The sequence below is a fragment of the Rhinolophus ferrumequinum genome, chromosome 24, assembly GCF_004115265.2.
Source record: "Rhinolophus ferrumequinum isolate MPI-CBG mRhiFer1 chromosome 24, mRhiFer1_v1.p, whole genome shotgun sequence".
NCBI classification, from domain to species: Eukaryota; Metazoa; Chordata; class Mammalia; order Chiroptera; family Rhinolophidae; genus Rhinolophus; species Rhinolophus ferrumequinum.
The window spans coordinates 40,851,829-40,869,365 of record NC_046307.1 but is presented as its reverse complement, the minus strand read 5'-3'; the positions used below and the strand labels follow the sequence as shown (position 1 = coordinate 40,869,365).

Below are 17,537 nucleotides of genomic sequence, written 5' to 3'. Positions count from 1 at the left end.
GAATTTGCAGCCCATGTTTAACGCCTGCATGGGACGGCCTAGTATAAATTTTAGGGAACTGGATTTTTCCGGACTCCTCCTCAGATCCTTTTTAGAACAGGGTGGATGCCAGTGTGGTGCCAGCTTGAAGGAGGGCTCTGGTGCTGCAGCTGAATGTGTGACAAGCTTATTCACAAAGATGAAAGGGGGGCTGAGGACCGAGACCAGGGGTGGCAAGGAGTTTTACACGCTGTCTTATGAAATCAAGCCCTGGCCCTAACGGTTTGTTGTTCTGTTTTGAAGGGTATGTTTTCAGAAGGACTCATGCATGGACCAGGGACTTATATTTGGGCCGATGGATTGAAATATGAGGTAAAGCATATAATACTTTATAGTTACTGTAATTATGAGACTTCATGGTCAGGTTCCCACGACTAGACATCTTACTTTTTGAAAGTAATTAAGCGCATGGGTTTAAAAACTCCACAGAACCAAAGAATATAGGTGAAAAGTAGCTCGTTACTGCCCTGTATGCTCTGGTGACCAGTGTCAGTTGTATGTTCTAGAGGATCCAAGAACATACACATGCATGTACTTGGCCTCTCTTTCGTCTTTACAAAGAAATAGTTTACTATACACTCTCTTCTGTACCTTCATTTTGTAGAGATCAGACCCTATCCATTCCCCCAGACCTTCCCTTTTTACTGGCTGCTCGTATTCCATTGTATGCGGCTCACTTAACCCACCTTGCTGGGTTGAGTGGAATATGTATTTTTAAATTGATTGCTAGGACCAAACTGCCCTCCAAGAGAGAGCACTGGTTTCAGCTCCTACCCACAGTGTGTGAGGGGGGCCTGAGCCGCTGTCCTAGAAATCCCAGCTGCAGAGCTGCTGATTGTGATGGTGTCTGTAAAGGGTGATGAAGCTGTGTAAAACAAATGGCAGGTGACGGAAACAGGCAGGTTTGGGCCACGAGGGCAGCTAACTGGAGCGGGACAGGGCGGGCAAGGCAAGGACGACCTTCACCGTCATGGAGGGGAGAGGACGTCCGAGGCCCAGGGGACCCTGAGGATTGGGTCCGAGCAGTAGTTTGGGACCAGTCTTTCTCGGGGAACTCCCTTCCCCCACAGCCCTGCCTGCCAGCCTGCGGCCATTGGGTCGTTGTCTCTGGGAGCTCTCAGGCAGGGGTCATTCTTGCACAGACCCCTCACCCCAGCCCAGTCAAGAGGGTTTATGGGCAGGATTCAGGCTCTCAGAGCATCTTCAGGGAGGTGAGTCGGCCTCAGCGGCTCTGGCCGATGGTCAGGCCACACTGCACTGTCCTCTTTTCTCTGCTGACTGGCTGCCTCCAGCGAGTTCACTGGTGGAAGAGAACCTGATTCTCTGAGGGGTGGTGAGCGGTAGGGACTCTGTGCCGCCCACTCGTCCCAGGCTGGAACAGGATTCTCTGGAACGCACCTCCTGGGCAGGTGGCTGACTGACGTGTCTGCAGGATATTTTGATGAACCACAAGCAGAAAGATGGGTTTCTACCAGTGATCACTAAGCCTGGCTAATCATCAGAATCCCCTGGGGGAACCCATGGACCCAGTGAATCAGCCTCCTTGGAAATGGGTTCCAAGAATCTAAAGTCCCCAAGGCCCAGAGGGAAGCCACCACTGCCCCATGTCACCTGCTTGCTGCTCGGAGCTCTGCATGGCCTATCTGCATGGCCTTGCAGATATTGTTTTCTGCCTGGGCTTCTACCCAGGGGAGGGGTCAGGTATGAGAGGCCAGGACATGTGGAGAAGGGAGGAGGAGGGTGGATATTCAGCTGTTTCCGTGGGAGGAGAGACAGGAACAGTATCGGCAGTCAAGGACGCGTCTCCAACAGCCCACAGGCCTGGGGATCGCGCCACTGCCTTCTTTCTGTCACTCCTACGGCCATTTTGCCTAGGGAGACTTTGTGAAGAACGTCCCCATGAACCATGGCAAGTACACGTGGCCGGATGGCAGCACGTACGAAGGAGAAGTGGTAAACGGCATGCGGACCGGGTCTGGTGTGTTCAAGTGCAGCTCGCAGCCCGTGTCCTACATTGGCCACTGGTGCCATGGCAGGAGACACGGCAAGGTGGGTGAGGCAGCCACGGGACGGAATGGATAAACACGGAGGGCGGGAAGGGGGCTGTTAGGGTATATTCACTTTTTGTTCACAGAGTGAAATTCACACCCCGTGAAATTAACCATTTTAGAGGAAACGATTCAGGGGCATTTAGTACATTCACAATGTTGTGCAAACACCACCTCCAACATTTTATCTCGCCAAGATGAACCCCATACCCACTAGGTGGTTACTCCCCAACCTCTTCCCCCAGCCCCAGTCCCACCAATCTGCTTTCTGTCTCTGAGATGACCTATTCTGGACATTTCATCTGCATAGAATCATGCAATATGCGACGTTTTGTGTATGGATGGCTTCTTTCACTTTCATTCATGTTGTGAGTACTTCATTCCTTTTTGTGGCTGAATAATATTCCACTGTATGTATAGACTACGCTTTGTTTATCCATTGCTGGACATTTGGGTTGTTTCCATCTTTTGGCTACTATGAATAGTGCTACTATGAATATGTTGCAAGGATTCATTTGAGTACTCCAGTTCTTTGGGCATATACTTAGGAATGGAGTCATTAGGTCACGAGGTACCTACTGATTCCACTCTAGGTTAACTTTTTGAGGAACCGCCAGACTCTTTTCCACGGTGGCTGCACCATTTTACATTCTCACCGGCAATGTAGGTTACATCTATTCCCTTTTAAGCAAGGTTGCTGTTTTTGGTGCTATTGTTTAGTTTTTGTATGGGATGATAAAATACTGTAGGGATGATTTTAGAAAATATGATAAGGAAAGAAAAATTCAACCATTGTAATCATCACTTTTCTCAGATTTAAATTATTTATTGTGTTCTGTTTTTGTTTGTTTTCTTTAGCTTATAGATCAGTTTAGACATATTGGAGGGGTTGGGGATGGTGACTTCTAGATGGAGGCACCTGGATGGCAGCAAGAAGGAACAAGTTAGCTTGATAATGAGGCAGAAGATAGAAACATACAGAGAGAGAGAGAGAGAGAGAGAGAGAGAGAGAGAGAGAGAGAGAGAGAGAGAGAGAGACCAGTGAATAAACAATCTGAGGCCGTTCAGTGTAGATCCAAATACCTTGTACAGTGACTAGTCCCTTAGAGGAGTCATCAAAGAAAGGCCTGCCATGTTCTCTTGTTCTTGGATGTAGTAAAGAAAGATGTCAAAATGAATGAAACAGAAATGGTGTTGGTACATAAATGTGAGTGACCTTCAGTTATATGGAAGGTGCCACTATTCACTTTAGGTGACAACAAAACAGGATTGCTTTAGGTATTTATTTAATAGTTACAAATATAATGATTATACTGAATGTAATGGGTATAGTCATTCCATGCCCTCACGTAGTTGTAAGTACTTTGTTATTAAGGAGCAGTTGATTTATGACATGGCCTCATTCCCTGGTGGATTCTCTACCATGTTCTGACCGCAGACAGAATGTGATGTGATATGATACACAGATGTGATGTCTTGCCTGTGTGACATTGACTTCTGCATAGTTTAGACTCCTTAAGTTTATATGTATCTTTATCTTGAAAGAAGCATTTGTTTTATGAGGCTTGAGTTTTTAAATGACATTATTTGTTTTAGGGCTCCATTTATTACAATCAAGAGGGTACCTCCTGGTACGAGGGAGACTGGGTTCAGAACATCAAAAAGGGCTGGGGGGTAAGATGGTAAGTACCACTGCTCCGCGTTTGGGGTGTGGGTGAGAAGTGTGTGTGGGCCCAGATGGTGTTCACTTAGGCTATTTAAAGTGAAGATGCAGAAATCACAGAGAAAACATTTTCTATATAAACAGGGTGGAATATTTAAATTTAACCCCAGTAGGATCTCCATGGTGATGAAAACATTCCATAGAAAATTTAGAAAAGCACCATATTAAATGATGTCTAATCATGCTGTGTTACTTTCTTATACGTAGAAACTGCCTTTCTTTGTTTCCCATATTAATTATGGCTCTCTGTGATTAGTTTTACATTTTCTGAAGAATGGTGACACAATTGCTTGATTTTAGACTGAGCTGATAGAGTCAGATATTTTAAAGACTAAAATATTTTGGGGCAAAATATTAACTATAGTATTACAGGGAATTATTTTAAAAAGATTTTAAATCCCTGGTCTTACTCACTTTATCACCTTATTAAATGGTCAGGAAGTTTAATAAAGTGATTTATTCTACCCCCTAAGGTGATTATTTTTACCGACCACATGCCCATCCATTGAGCAGAAGGTTTGGATTTCTTCAAAGGTGTTTCGAGGGAACATTTAAAAGAAAGTCTTAAAGGTGAATGTTGTATATGAGATAACTGACTGTTTTTATTTATTTATTTTTGTCCTAGTTACACATCAGGAAATATATACGAAGGTCAGTGGGAAAACAATATGCGCCATGGGGAAGGCAGGATGAGATGGCTGACAACTAATGAGGAGTACACTGGTCAATGGGAGAAGGGCATCCAGGTACCACGCTAGCTGGTGGGGGACCCTCTGCTGATCGATCCACAGCCATACATTATTTGGTATGGTATTGTATGGTAATCTGAAATTCAAGCTCTGCTAAGTTTAGAAACTCAAATTATGATTAACTTGGCCTAAACCAGGCTTTTTTGTGCTGTTTTATTATTCAGTTTTCTCTAAAGGACCTCCCCACAGGCTGGGTTCTGCCATTGGCAAATCCATAATGCATAGACTGTGACTGTTATTTACACGTTGTACTTCCTGCACAGAAAAGAAAAGCTTTGTATGGTTAATTTTATGTGGTTTGCAGAGCTAGGATTTTCGGGTGATATCTTGTGTATATTAATCTGGTAACAGGGACCCTGCTAAACTCACATCATAGTTGTACTCACTTTTTTGTAGATTCTTTGGGAATTTTTATGTAGATAATCATATTATCTGTAAATAGTCAACTATATATCTTTCTTTCTAATCTGTGTGCCATTTTTTCCCTCTTGCCTATTGCACTAAGACCTCCAGTGTGATATTGAATAGGAGCGGAGAGAGTGGACATCCTTGCATCATTCCCGATCTTGGTGGGAAAGAATTCAGTCTTTTATCAAGTGTGATATTAGCTGTAGGTTTTTCATAGAAGCCCTTTATGGGGTTGAAGAGGCTCTCTTTAATTTTTAATTTGCTTACAGTTTTTATCATGAATGGATGTTGAATTCTGTCCAATGCTTTTTCTGGTTCCAGTCAGATCATGTGGTTTTTCTAGTCTGTTGATATGTTGAATTGCATTGATTGATTTTTCAAGTGTTGAACCAACTTTGTATTCCTGGGATAAACCCAACTTGGTCATGATAGTATCCTATTTTATATCTTGCTGGATTCAATTTCCTAGTACTTTGTTGAGAATTTTTGTGTCTATGTTCATGAGGAATATTGATCTATAATATTCTTTCCTTAGAATACCTTTGCAGCTTTTAGGGTAATGATGGTCTCATAAAATGAGTTGGGTAGTGTTCTCTTTTCTTCAAGTTTCTGGAAGAGTTTGTAGAATTGGTATTGTCTCTTCCTCATCAGTTTAGTTGAATATGCTGGTGGAGCCTTCTGGACCTAGAATTGTCTTTCCGGGGAGATTAACTCTAAATTAACTATAGAATGTATTTCTTTAGTAAATAAAGTGCTATTCTGGTTATCTATTTCCTCTTGAGTAAGCTTTGGAAGTTTGTGTCACTGAAGGAATTGTCCATTTTATAGAAATTGGCATAAGGTTGTTCATAATATTCACTTATTATTTTGACATATGTAGGATCTATAGGGATGTCCCCCTTTCTTCTGATATTAGTAATTTGTGTTTTCTCTTTTTTTCTTCATTAGTCTTGCCAGAAGTATATCAATTTCATTAAAATTCTCAAATTTTAATTTAAGCCAGTTTTAGTTATATTTTCTCTGATGTTTTTCAGTTTTCATTTTAATTGATATCTGCTCTTTGTTGTTACTTTCCTTTTGCATGCTTTGGGTTTAATTTGCTCTTCTTTTCCTAGAGTTGTAAGATGGAATCTTTACTGATATGAGACATTTCTTCTTTTCTAATATAAGCATTTAATACTACAGATTTTCCTTTAAGCATTGCTTTATCTATAGCCAACTAATTTTGATATGTTTCAATTTTTGTTCAGTTCAAAATATTTTCTAATTTCCCCATGACTTCCTCTTTGGCCTATAAATTGTGTTGAAATATGTTGTTTAATTTCCAAATACTTTGGGATTTTTCCAAATATCTTTCTATTATTATTATTATTATTATTTGTTTGTTTAATTCTGCTGTGAGCAAAGAACACACTTTATATGGCTGCATTTATTTTAAGTATGCTGAGGTTTATTTTATGTCCCAGAACATAGTCTGTCTTAGTGAATGTTACATGTATTTCTGCTTTTGTCGAGTGGAATGTTCCATAGGTATCAGATCAAACTGTTTGTTCAGATCTTCTGTATCATCACTCATTTTCTGTCCAATTTTTCTATCCATTTCTAAGAGAAGAGTGTTGAAGTGTCTGAGTGTAAATGTAGATTTGTCTATTTCTCCTTTCAGATCTTTCACTTTTGCTGCATATATTTTGAGGCTCTGTTGTTAGGTGCATACATGTTTAGGATTGTTATATCTTCTTGGTGAGTTGATCCTTTTATCATTATATTATGTCCTTCTTTAACCCTGGTAATTTTTATTCCTCTGGAGTCTACTTTTTTTCTGATGTGAATATAGCTTTTTTCTTTTTAATTGTAAAATACATATAAGAACATTTATCATCTTAACCATTTTTCAGTGTACAGTTCAGGGTAAAGTACATTCACACTGTTGTGCAGCCATTACCACTGTCCATCCACAGCACTTTTTCATCTTGCAAAACTGAAACTCTGTGCCTATTAAACACTAACTCCCCAGCCCCCTCCTCCAACCCCCAGTGACCAACATTCAGCTTTCTGTCTCTGAGTTTGACTAATCAAGGCATCTCATAGAAATGGAATCATATAATGTTTGTGTGACTGGCTTATTTCACTTAGCATAATGTCTTCAAGGTTCATCCATCTTATGGCATGTGTCAGAATTTCCTTCCATTTCAAGGTTGAATTATATTCCATTGTATGTTTATACCATGTTTTGTTTATTCATTTGTCAGTGGACACTTGGGTTGCTTCTGCCTTTTGGCTATTGTGAATAATGCGTCTATGAACATGGGTGGGCAAATATTTGTTCAATTTCCTGTTTTCAATTATTTTTCTATCTACCCAGAAGTTACAGAATAGTATACATAGAATCATCACATTATTGAAAAAGTGGTGTGTGGGTTTATATGTACACATAATATGTTGATTTAGTATGTATGATTGTATGTACCTGGGGAAAATACAGATAAATCCTGAAACCCAAGTAGTGGTTACTCTGGAAAGTGGGATTGAGGAGGGGGGTATTTTTATCAATCTGTATGTTTAAAATAAATTTTAAAATAATAATTAAAATTATTAGTATCAAGCTAGGCACTTTATATGCATTATCTTCAGCCTTTACACCCAACCTGCAAAGTAGGTGTTACTTCCATTTTACAGATGAAATCTAGAGGGCTTAAATAATGTGCCTTAGGTCAGAAGGCTGGTTAGTAAGTAGCTGAGCTGAGACTGAACCCAATTCTGTGCGACTCCAAAATCCATGTTCTTTGCCCCTTCCAATGAATCATTGTATTTAATCTATTCCTAACTGTAAATAGATTCAAGTAAAAAGAGGAAATATTTTGAGCATTTCTCATGAAAATTTCCTTTCTTTAAGAATGGCTTTGGAACACACACATGGTTTCTAAAGAGAATCCCCAACTCCCAGTATCCTTTGAGAAATGAATACATAGGAGACTTTGTAAATGGATATCGTCATGGCCACGGAAAGTTTTACTATGCCAGTGGAGCCGTATACGAGGGAGAATGGGTTTCCAATAAAAAACATGGCATGGTGAGTACAGACCTGTGAAGATTACATTTTAAAGGTATGTTAAGCACAGGAAATACAGTAAAAGGCCTGCCATTTTCTATTTAGTAAAGTGCATTATCCATTTTACATAGGATAACTTAGTATTTTTTAAAGATGATTACACGAATTTTAAAATAATTACCAAAATATCAACTCCCTGTATATTTAGAGGTTATTTAGTTTGTGGTGTGTGTGTGTATGTGTGTGTGTGTGTGTGTGTGTGTGTGTGTGTGTGTGTGTGTTGGGGACGTTTTGGTTTCAAGTAACAGAAAATTAGCTTAATCTTTAATAAAAGATAAAGACTAATGTAGGTTTCACGGTGGGTTTGATTCAGCAGCTCAGGGATGTCCGGGTTTCTCCTCCATCTATCCCTGATGCTGCCTGCCATGTCAGCTTCACCCTTATGTCACCCCTCCCTTGTGATTGCAATATGGCTGCTGTGGTTCCAGACTTCACATCCACATACCACACTAAGTAGGAGAGAAGGAACTCTATTTCGAGACACTTTCCACAAATGTCTTGAGTTTCACTGAGGTGAATTGGGTCATTTGTCCATCTCTGAATCAGACTGACTATTGGCCTAGGTTTGACAAATACCAAGAGAGTCCCTGTTCTGTGATGGGCAGTCTGCTGGTCACTCACAGTTTAATCAGACACATCCTATGACCTTGGGGTGCTTAAAGTTGGGGAGAGGTTGTGGGGCAAAGACAACAAGAGGAGAGGAGAAGGGAAAGAGAATCAGGAGGAAGAGGAGGAAGACAGAGGATTTGCACAGCGACATGAGACTCTAGGAACCTGACTGTGTGGACTAAGCGCATATCTTAAAAACAAGCCAGCAAAAACCTCCAAACCATTGAAAAATATATTGATGTACATTTACCAATGGTTTTCTAAGAAAACTTCTCCTAAACTGCAATGGTTACCTTTCTACCTGCAGGGCCGATTAACTTTCAAGAATGGGCGTGTCTATGATGGCCTGTTTTCCCATGACCACATAGTGGAGTTTCCCAACCTGGAAGGTGAATTGGTAAATTACCCAGACCTGCCCTCAGAATGTGCCGTCAGGAGCCAGTACCAGGGACCTTCCACCAGTGCTGGTAGGGTGTTCACCTGTCAGGTGAAAGGACATTAGTCTGTATTATCCAGGGTAATACAGACTAACTTACCAAATATACCTGATACTCAGAAAACAGAAGTTTCCCCTGAGCAACTGCTTTCTTAGTAGGTTTTTTCTGGAATACTCTCGTATCACATTTCTGTGGGAAATGATTTTGGCATGACATTGATTTAACGTTGCTGTTCACAATTGTCTCCTGTATTTGCCTTCATTTGCTAGAAGTTATCAGAAAGCTTGATGGCAGTGAAAGTAAGTCAGTGTTAGGATCGAGCATTGAGCTGGATCTACATTTGCTGCTGAGTATGTACCCTGAGAAAGACCAACCAGAGGAAAAGAGGCAGGTAAAAAAAAAAGAAAAAGACCTTTGTATTGTGATAAATTTATGTTGTAGGCGTAAATACTCATCAGAGTTTCCACAGTCCTGGGAAAATAGTTGATTACTGCTGTCATGTACTGAGTGTCTTTTATAGCCTGATGGGTGCTTTACAGGTATCATCCTGTTTAATTTCAAGCTCTGTGAGGAAACGGAAGCCTAATAGAGGGCCCCAAAGGCTCGAGTCACCCTTCCACCCAGATTGGTCTGCAAGCTCAGGCTGCCGCCCCCTCGCTCTGCAGGACTTTCATTCTGCTGTCCATTATTATGGGCTGCCAGGATTCAAGGAACTTCAAACCCTTACAAATCATTAGACTCTAGCAATCCTCAGTGAGAAAAAATGATGTGATTAGTGGCTGGCAAGTCAGAGGCAGCACGTTACACACACTCCAGTATCTTGGCCCTGCTTTGCCTGGGGTTTGGGATGGCTCTTCGGTGAAACTACGACGTTGAAACATCTTCATGAGTGTTAGTCCCTCAACAGTGGAAGGCATCTTGGCCCCTTTTCCCTTCCTCACCTCTGCCTCCTCGGGCCCTAGGTCTTTGGGCCTCAGCAGTGAGTCCTCCTTCATCCCTGTCCCTCCCCTTTTCTGTCTCCTGGTCAACACGGTGTCACTCACTGCAAGATTCTTGTTAAACATAAGAACCTTTATTACTTTCTCTAGTTACAAAAGTCATACATGATTCTTGTAGAAAATGTAAAAAATACAGTAAGAAAAAGTAAAAGAGAACCTCTACCCAGACAAAATATGGTGACGATTTTTCTAGTTTGCTTTTTTTCTGTGCAAACCTATCTAGAAATGGGTCATTCTGTTCATATAATCTATTTTCATGTAGTATTTAATGATAGCTATTCAGTGCCATTACGTACTCTCCGCCAATATAATTTTCAGATGAATATATGAACATATGCATTGATTTAACAAAAAAGGGATCATACTGTTTTATATTATTTAGATGTGTATGTACAGGTATATATATTTTTGTTTCACATGTATGTCATTCATTTTCCACTTTGGAGTTCTATGTCAAAACATGGGTCTTTTAAAAATTATATATTATAAAATATATCTTGACTGTTTTTAATTACAAAAGTAGCACATGCTCTTACAAAAATTCAAACACAGAAATATGTGACATAGAAAGTGAAAGAATTCTACAATTCCACACTTTAAGAATATCTTTGTTTAATGACCAGATAGTGTTTCATAATGTGGACATGTTACAATTTGGCAAGTCATGTATATTTTTTTTTACTTTTTGAGATGATTTTAAGACTTACAGAAGAGTTGCAAAAATAGTACCCTTTCCATATTCCTCTTACCTACCTTCTCCTATTGTTAATATCTTATATCACCATCAAATCCAAGAAATTAACCTTGCTACAACACTAAAACTATAGACTTTGTTTGGATTTCACCAGTTTTCTCCTGATGCCCTGTTTCTGTTCCAGGATCCCACCCGGGTTCCTCACTACATTTGGTCCTCACCTGTCTCTAACCTCCTTCAGTCTGTGACAGCTCCTCCATCTTTCATAGTCTTTCATGACCTTGAGACTTTTGAAGAGTACTGGTCAGTTATTCTGAAGAATGTCCCTCAACTTGGGTTTATCTGATGTTTTCTCATGTATATATATTTTTATTATCTGTGATTGGAATCATTTTGTCAAAATGTGGGTTTTCTTGAGCAGGGTTCTGGAGCATTCTAGTTCCAGACGGAACAAGCTGAAGCCTTCTGGTTATACCCTTTCTCATCCAAATGGTTGCCGTTGCTGTCAGTTCCATATCTAGTCTGGTTAATCAGGGCTTTTTAGGATCTGATGTCAATCCCTCTTTCCGAGCTGATAATATTACCACGTGATAATAATGGCTAGATGTGCATGGAGAGCCCTTGGCTCTGGGCACGGTTTCAAATGCCTTTACGTCCCTGAATCCTCCCAGCAGCCTACAGGGTGGGAACTATGGTTGTCCCACTTTGCACATGAAGGAGCTGGGACACAGGGAGGTGACAGCCATGCTCCAGGTCACGCGGCCCTCCTGGCATTCTTGGATCACCCCACCTTGTCCATTATCCCGCCCCAGCCTCCATTTTGGGGGCCTGCTCTCTGTGAAGCCCTACTCATTTTTCCCTTCTCAGTTCAAGGGTAGCGTCCTCCAGGAAGCTTTTTCCTTAAATCCATCTCTCCTTCCTCTGTGACTGCTCTACCTTACTGACTTATGTGTATGTCTTGTGTTCTTTGCTACATTTTAAGCCTCATGAAGAAAGTTTTGTGTCCTTGTCTAGAACAATGCTTTAGACAGGGTAGACCATACATGTTTATCCAATTGACTTGAATTTTAAAAAGCAGAAGTTGCTGCTAAGAGTGACAGATGCCTGTTGCAGCTGCCCAGGTGGTGACCCCTTTCTTTCTCCATGGTGACCCCAAATCCTCTTCCTCAATTTTCTGTTTCATTTGGGAGGGTGAGGCATGGGGTAAGAGTAAGTGGTTTTGGAGAATGGGACACTTACAGGCTGTAGGGCTGCATGTGTGGGGAAATTGGGGCAGCATAAGGCCACTGAGGACCTGGGAAAAATAACAGAAGGTGAATGGGGACAGAGGGAGATCAGTAAAGCTATCAAGGGGGATATTGCTGATTTCAGACTTTCAGCCTAAGTGTGATGTGAGTGGTATGTTTTTGTATGTGTCATTCAGCAGGTCAGGGAGTTCCTTTCTATCCTAATTTGCTGAGTTTATCATGAATGGTGTTTTGTCAAATGCATCAATTGATAGGATTATGTCATGTTTCTTTTTTAGTTATCAATAATGATGAATTACACTGATTGAGTTTCCAAATGTTGAACCAGCCTTGTAATCTCAGGATAAACCCTGCTTGGTCTTGACATGTTTATATGTATATATATATACATATATATATTGCTAGATTCAATTTGCTAATATTTTGTTGAGGATTTTTATATTTGTGTTCACAAGAGATATTAATCTGTAGACAAGAGAATTTTATTGCTGCCATTCAGATAGGAAAACTATCACATAGTAAGAAAGTAATTTCATTGTCCAGATAACAGCATTTTTTTACCGTTACCAGAAATTTCATTTTATTGACCTGGGGATGGGTGGGGAGAATAACATTACTTCGCATGTTATCTCATTTAATTTAGAAAACCGGGGTGTTTCTTTTGTTTTTGTTCTTATTGGGTAAGACTAAGATATGTGTGTTTTTCTCTTTTCAGGCAGAATATGCTGTCTTAAGGAATCTTACAGAATTAAGAAGAATCTATAGCTTTTACAGCAGCCTAGGATGTGATCAGTCCCTGGATAACACCTTTCTGATGACGAAGCTTCACTTCTGGAGGTTTCTGAAAGACTGCAAATTTCATCACCATAAAATAACCCTTGCTGATATGGACAGGATATTAAGTGGTGAGTATTCCTGGTCCTCCACTCCTTTGGGTTTACAGAGTAGTGTAACATCATGTCACCATGAAACCAGTTAGGAAATGTCGAGTGAGTGAAGGAAGAGGCTGGGAGAGGTGTTCCAGAAGTCGACATGTGGGCTTCTTCTCAGGGTGCTTAAACGTCCTTAAAGAGGCCATCTGTAACAGGGGCCAGCAATGGCCCCCCCGCCGCCCCGTGCTCGTCAGTGAACTTGGACTGGAACACAGCCGTGCCTGTTTGCTTGCTGTTATCTGTGGCAGCGCCTGCCGTCCAACACCAGAACTGAGTGGTTGTGAGACAGTTTCCGGCCCTGAAAGCCTCCAATAGTTCCCACCTGGCCCTTTGCAGAGAAATTTGCCTATCCCGATCTGTAGTAAAAACACGTGAAATTGTCGGGTCAGAAGTAGAAACGATCGGGGGGCCTTGGAATAGACTAGAATAGGCTTTAGGCAGTCTTGGGCTTGGTCTTGATTTCAAATTAGAAAACTCATGCAATAAATGTAACGACTTTGAAGGTTTTACTCCTTTCAGCTGAATTCTGGGAGGCAGGACTCACGTTATCTACTTGAGAAATAAATATTAGAACAAATTCCTATTTACTTCAAATTTAAGTGTTTGAAACAGACTTCGAATCAGCAGCATTAATCAAACTGTGGCTCTGACCACTCTGATAAACAATGGGACATGGGATCTTGAAAGTGTCTTAAAGTGGTACTTAATTTTCAGGTGGATACATATGTATTGTTCAGTGTTCTCTAGGAAAGAAGTACTCCATTGTATTCAGGTCTTTGACTTGTGTAGCTGGAGCAAATAAAATAGAAGGGTCTAGAAAACACTAGGCATCCTGTGCAATTTTCTTCTTTTAGATAATCAGGACATACCAGTGGAAGAAATTCATTCTCCATTTACAACAATACTTTTGAGAACATTTCTGAATTACCTCCTGCAGTTGGCTTACCACATTCATCACAAAGAATACCAGTAAGTACTACTTCTGGCCCCCGTGAGAAGATGAGGGCAGAGCTAGCCATTCCTCTAGTCATAATGTTGCCCTCTTCTCTTTGTCATTCATCAGTATTTTTCCATACTCTTGAACAGAAGGACTAGAAACAAACGTTTTGAGATACCAGCTTAAAGCTTTGCAAACCCTTCAGATCTGACTCATGTTTCAGTGCTGCCAATAGCTCTCAGGCTTTTAGTCAGAAATAGCCACAACCAACTCTTTCTTAGGCCAGAATGTTCTGTCTTTCTCAGAGCAAAATTGATATTGTATCTTTAAAAAAAACAACTTTATTTTGAAATTATTTTAGATTTATAGAAGTATTGCCAAGTTAGGAGAGAGAGTTCCTACACATACCCTTCACCCAGCTCCCCCTCGCGATAACGTCTTACAGAACCATGGTACACTTATCAAAATGAAGGAACTAACATGGCTGTGGTATCATTAACTAAATTACAGACTTTCCTAGGACTTCCCGTTTCCCCATGGATGTCCTTTTTCTAGTCCAGGATCTAATCCACGATCACACGTCGCATGTAGTTGTCCTATCTCCTTAGTCCTCTACAACCCGTAATAGTTTCTCAGACTTCAGCTTTTATGACTTTGACACTTTTGAGGCATATTGGTCAGTCATTCTATAAAATGTCCCTTGATTTTGGTCTGCTGATGCTTTCTCATCATTACACTGAGGTTATGGGTTTTGGGGAAAGTATCAAGGAGGTGAGCGGCCCTTCTCGTCACATCCTATCAGGGTATGTGACATCTCCCTGTCTTATTACTGGTGATGTTGTCCTTGCTCACCTGTGTAAAGTGGTATCAACCAGGATTCTCTCCTGTAAACTTACGATTTCTCCCTTTCCATACTCTGCTTGTTAGAAGCCAGTTGCTAAGTCCACCCACACTCTAGGAGGGGAATTATGTCCCATTTCCTGGAGGGAGGAGTGATTATCATATCTTTGTAATCACAGAAACAGAAGCCCATCGCTCTTTTTGTGTTTTACAAAACTGATGACCGAGAACATTCATCCAAATGCCTGCCGTGTAAAAGGTAAACCAATAGGATTACACTTACCACTGTTTTATCAAAACATGATTCTATAATCATTTTTTGAATGTTTATTTGTTCATTTTATTTTTAGGCAATTTATTCAACGGGCAACAGGAGACACTCTATTCCATGAATTACATCGACAAGTGCTGGGAGATTTATACGGCTCACTGCAGACCAAACGCAGCTCCTCCCCACGAGCTCACAATGAAGATGAGACACTTCCTCTGGATGTTGAAGGTAAGCACCCATGATTGCAAATTGGTTTCATGTTTATTGACATTTGGATTTTAATTAAAGGCAAAATATTCTAGCGATGATACGCAAATTATGAGGTGAAGACCTGGAATGAATTTTCATAGCCATTAAATATTTCCTAGGTCTCTTTCAGCAGGAGGGAGGAATTCTAGTGGTCTGTGATAGTGGCAAGTTGGAAACGGAGAGTCTTCCAGTTAGGCGAGGGGTCTAGTCGATGGGCCTCCAGGGTCTCTACCGATGCAGATCTTGCCATTTCATTTAAAGGAAGGGGGGGGGGTGAATGTCATTTTTAAAAATTAGCATTCATCCAAATAATTTAAAAAGTTATGAGTTTGGAAAATAGTGAGAATATTTATTTTATACAATATTCTCATACTAACTATTGGTTGCTTTTGTTTCATGATACTTTTGATTTATACTTGTAGGAAGATAAATGATAAAACTAAAGGAATTGAATGCTAATAAGGGATTGAGTGCTTTAAGAAATTTAACAGTGTTATATATATACGAAAAAGTGACAATAACCTAGTGTCTAGTGATAAGAAAATGGGTTTTTTTAAAGCATGTGGTTTTTTTGGATGGAATGTTATACAGCTGTTGATTTTTCTTTCATTCTTCATGTTCCTTTGTTGTTGAAGAAATGAGGTTGTTTGTCCCTGTAGATTGGTCAGGCATCTGGTTTTGGCTGGCTTCTTCCTCAGAGAGTTCATTAACATATTTCCCCTTTCCCCATATTTCTGTTAAAGTGGTAGAATGAGAGGCTTGATTGGATTCAGGTATTTTTTTTCTCTGACAAAGGCATAGGTGGTTCTGTGTACTTCTTGCTGTATCCCTTTTAGGGATGCTGAGCTTCACCAGTGGGTTGCATGGTGTCAGCATGATCCTTCCGTTACACCTTCCCTGTAAACTGTTCTCTAGTGGCTGGGCCGTCCTGACGCTCATCGCTAACATCCACTATTTCATTAAGGGTCCCACAACAATGATTTTCCAATTCTGTCATTCCTTCTGCATTAATTAGCCATGAATCCCATTTACATAAGTTTACCTCATCAGCTATTTGATTACTCTGAAATATAGTTCATACAGGAAAAGAGCGATAAATGCTTGATTTTTCCCTTTTTATTAATTTTCAGAAAATGGTCGATATCTTAGCAGTTACTCTGAAATACAGTCCATACAGGAAAGGAGGGGTTATGCTCAATTTTTCCTTCCTAATAATTTTCAGAATAATGATTTGATGTCTTAGCAATACTTAAAAGGTGACTGATGAGCTTTGAAAAAATATATCATGAGCTCCTGGATTTATACATATTTGGTGTGTTTTAATGCATTGCAACCATTTCTTTTTTGATTGTTAAATTTTCTCATTTTTGGCCAATAAGAGTTGGCATCTGTTATCTCGAATCTATGGATTCATGTTGTTTTTTCATCAGTTTTGAAATTTTTCCACTATTCTTTAATTATTCCTTCTGAACACTTTTTCTATTTGCAACTGTAGTTAAAATATTTTAGACTTTATAACGCTGGATCCTCTTTTTCTCTTTTCTGATTTTCCATTTTTTCTGTGTAGCTTCTTTACTCAGCATAATTATTTTGAGAGTCCATGTTGTTGCACGTATCAGTAGTTCTTTTTTTATTGCTGATAGCATTCCTTTTGACAGATGTGCCACGATGATTTGTTATCCATTCACCTACTGATGGACGTTGGGATTGTTTATAGTTTGTGGCTGTAATGACTAAAGGTAGTATGAACAATTGTGTACAGGTTTCTCTGCCCTAGATTGTTGTTGGGTTATATAATAAGTATTTATTTTTTTTCAACACTGCCAAACTATTTTCCAGAGTGGCCGGATCACTTCATATTTCTACCATCAATATCTGCCAATATCTGTCTTTTAATTGGCATATTTAGACTATTTACATTTAATGTAATTATTGATATGTTAGGTGTAAGTCTGCCAGTTCATTTTATATGCTCTCTGGTTTAGTATCTCAGAGACTAAACCTTCTGTTTTCAGCTGAGGTGTGGAAAGGGTCTTCACGGAGATTTTCAGCGAGTCTTCTTGTGTGCAGCCCTCCCTGCAGTGCTACCTGGAGAGGTGCCTCTCCTTTCCGTTCCTACAGCATGACTCAGCTCATTCCCTGAGCTCTCTGTTCCTGTGCTGCTGAGCCCACCAGTCCCACACTTTCCCACTCACAGACTCATGTTGGTATCTCCTATCTGGACCATCCACTCTCCCATTCTCTGTC

The 17,537-nt window shown here is 40.2% G+C and overlaps 1 protein-coding gene across 8 annotated transcripts in view; it reads left to right on the top strand.

The window, feature by feature from the left end:
- The window catches only part of RSPH10B (radial spoke head 10 homolog B), a 35,965-nt gene that overhangs the window by 6,352 nt on the left and 12,076 nt on the right, over window positions 1-17,537 (top strand). For 5 of the 8 annotated variants that reach the window (XM_033096093.1, XM_033096091.1, XM_033096094.1 and 2 more), the window contains 11 exons: window positions 283-351; window positions 1,915-2,088; window positions 3,684-3,769; window positions 4,436-4,556; window positions 7,861-8,037; window positions 8,993-9,152; window positions 9,392-9,513; window positions 12,777-12,966; window positions 13,848-13,962; window positions 14,950-15,029; window positions 15,121-15,269. In XM_033096093.1, coding sequence (XP_032951984.1) covers window positions 283-351; window positions 1,915-2,088; window positions 3,684-3,769; window positions 4,436-4,556; window positions 7,861-8,037; window positions 8,993-9,152; window positions 9,392-9,513; window positions 12,777-12,966; window positions 13,848-13,962; window positions 14,950-15,029; window positions 15,121-15,269 — 1,443 coding nt within the window. Of the gene's footprint in view, window positions 1-282; window positions 352-1,914; window positions 2,089-2,332; window positions 2,456-3,683; window positions 3,770-4,435; window positions 4,557-7,860; window positions 8,038-8,992; window positions 9,153-9,391; window positions 9,514-12,776; window positions 12,967-13,847; window positions 13,963-14,949; window positions 15,030-15,120; window positions 15,270-17,537 lie in introns of those variants that run through there. The other 3 variants (XM_033096101.1, XM_033096097.1, XM_033096100.1) reach the window with 3 other exon arrangements.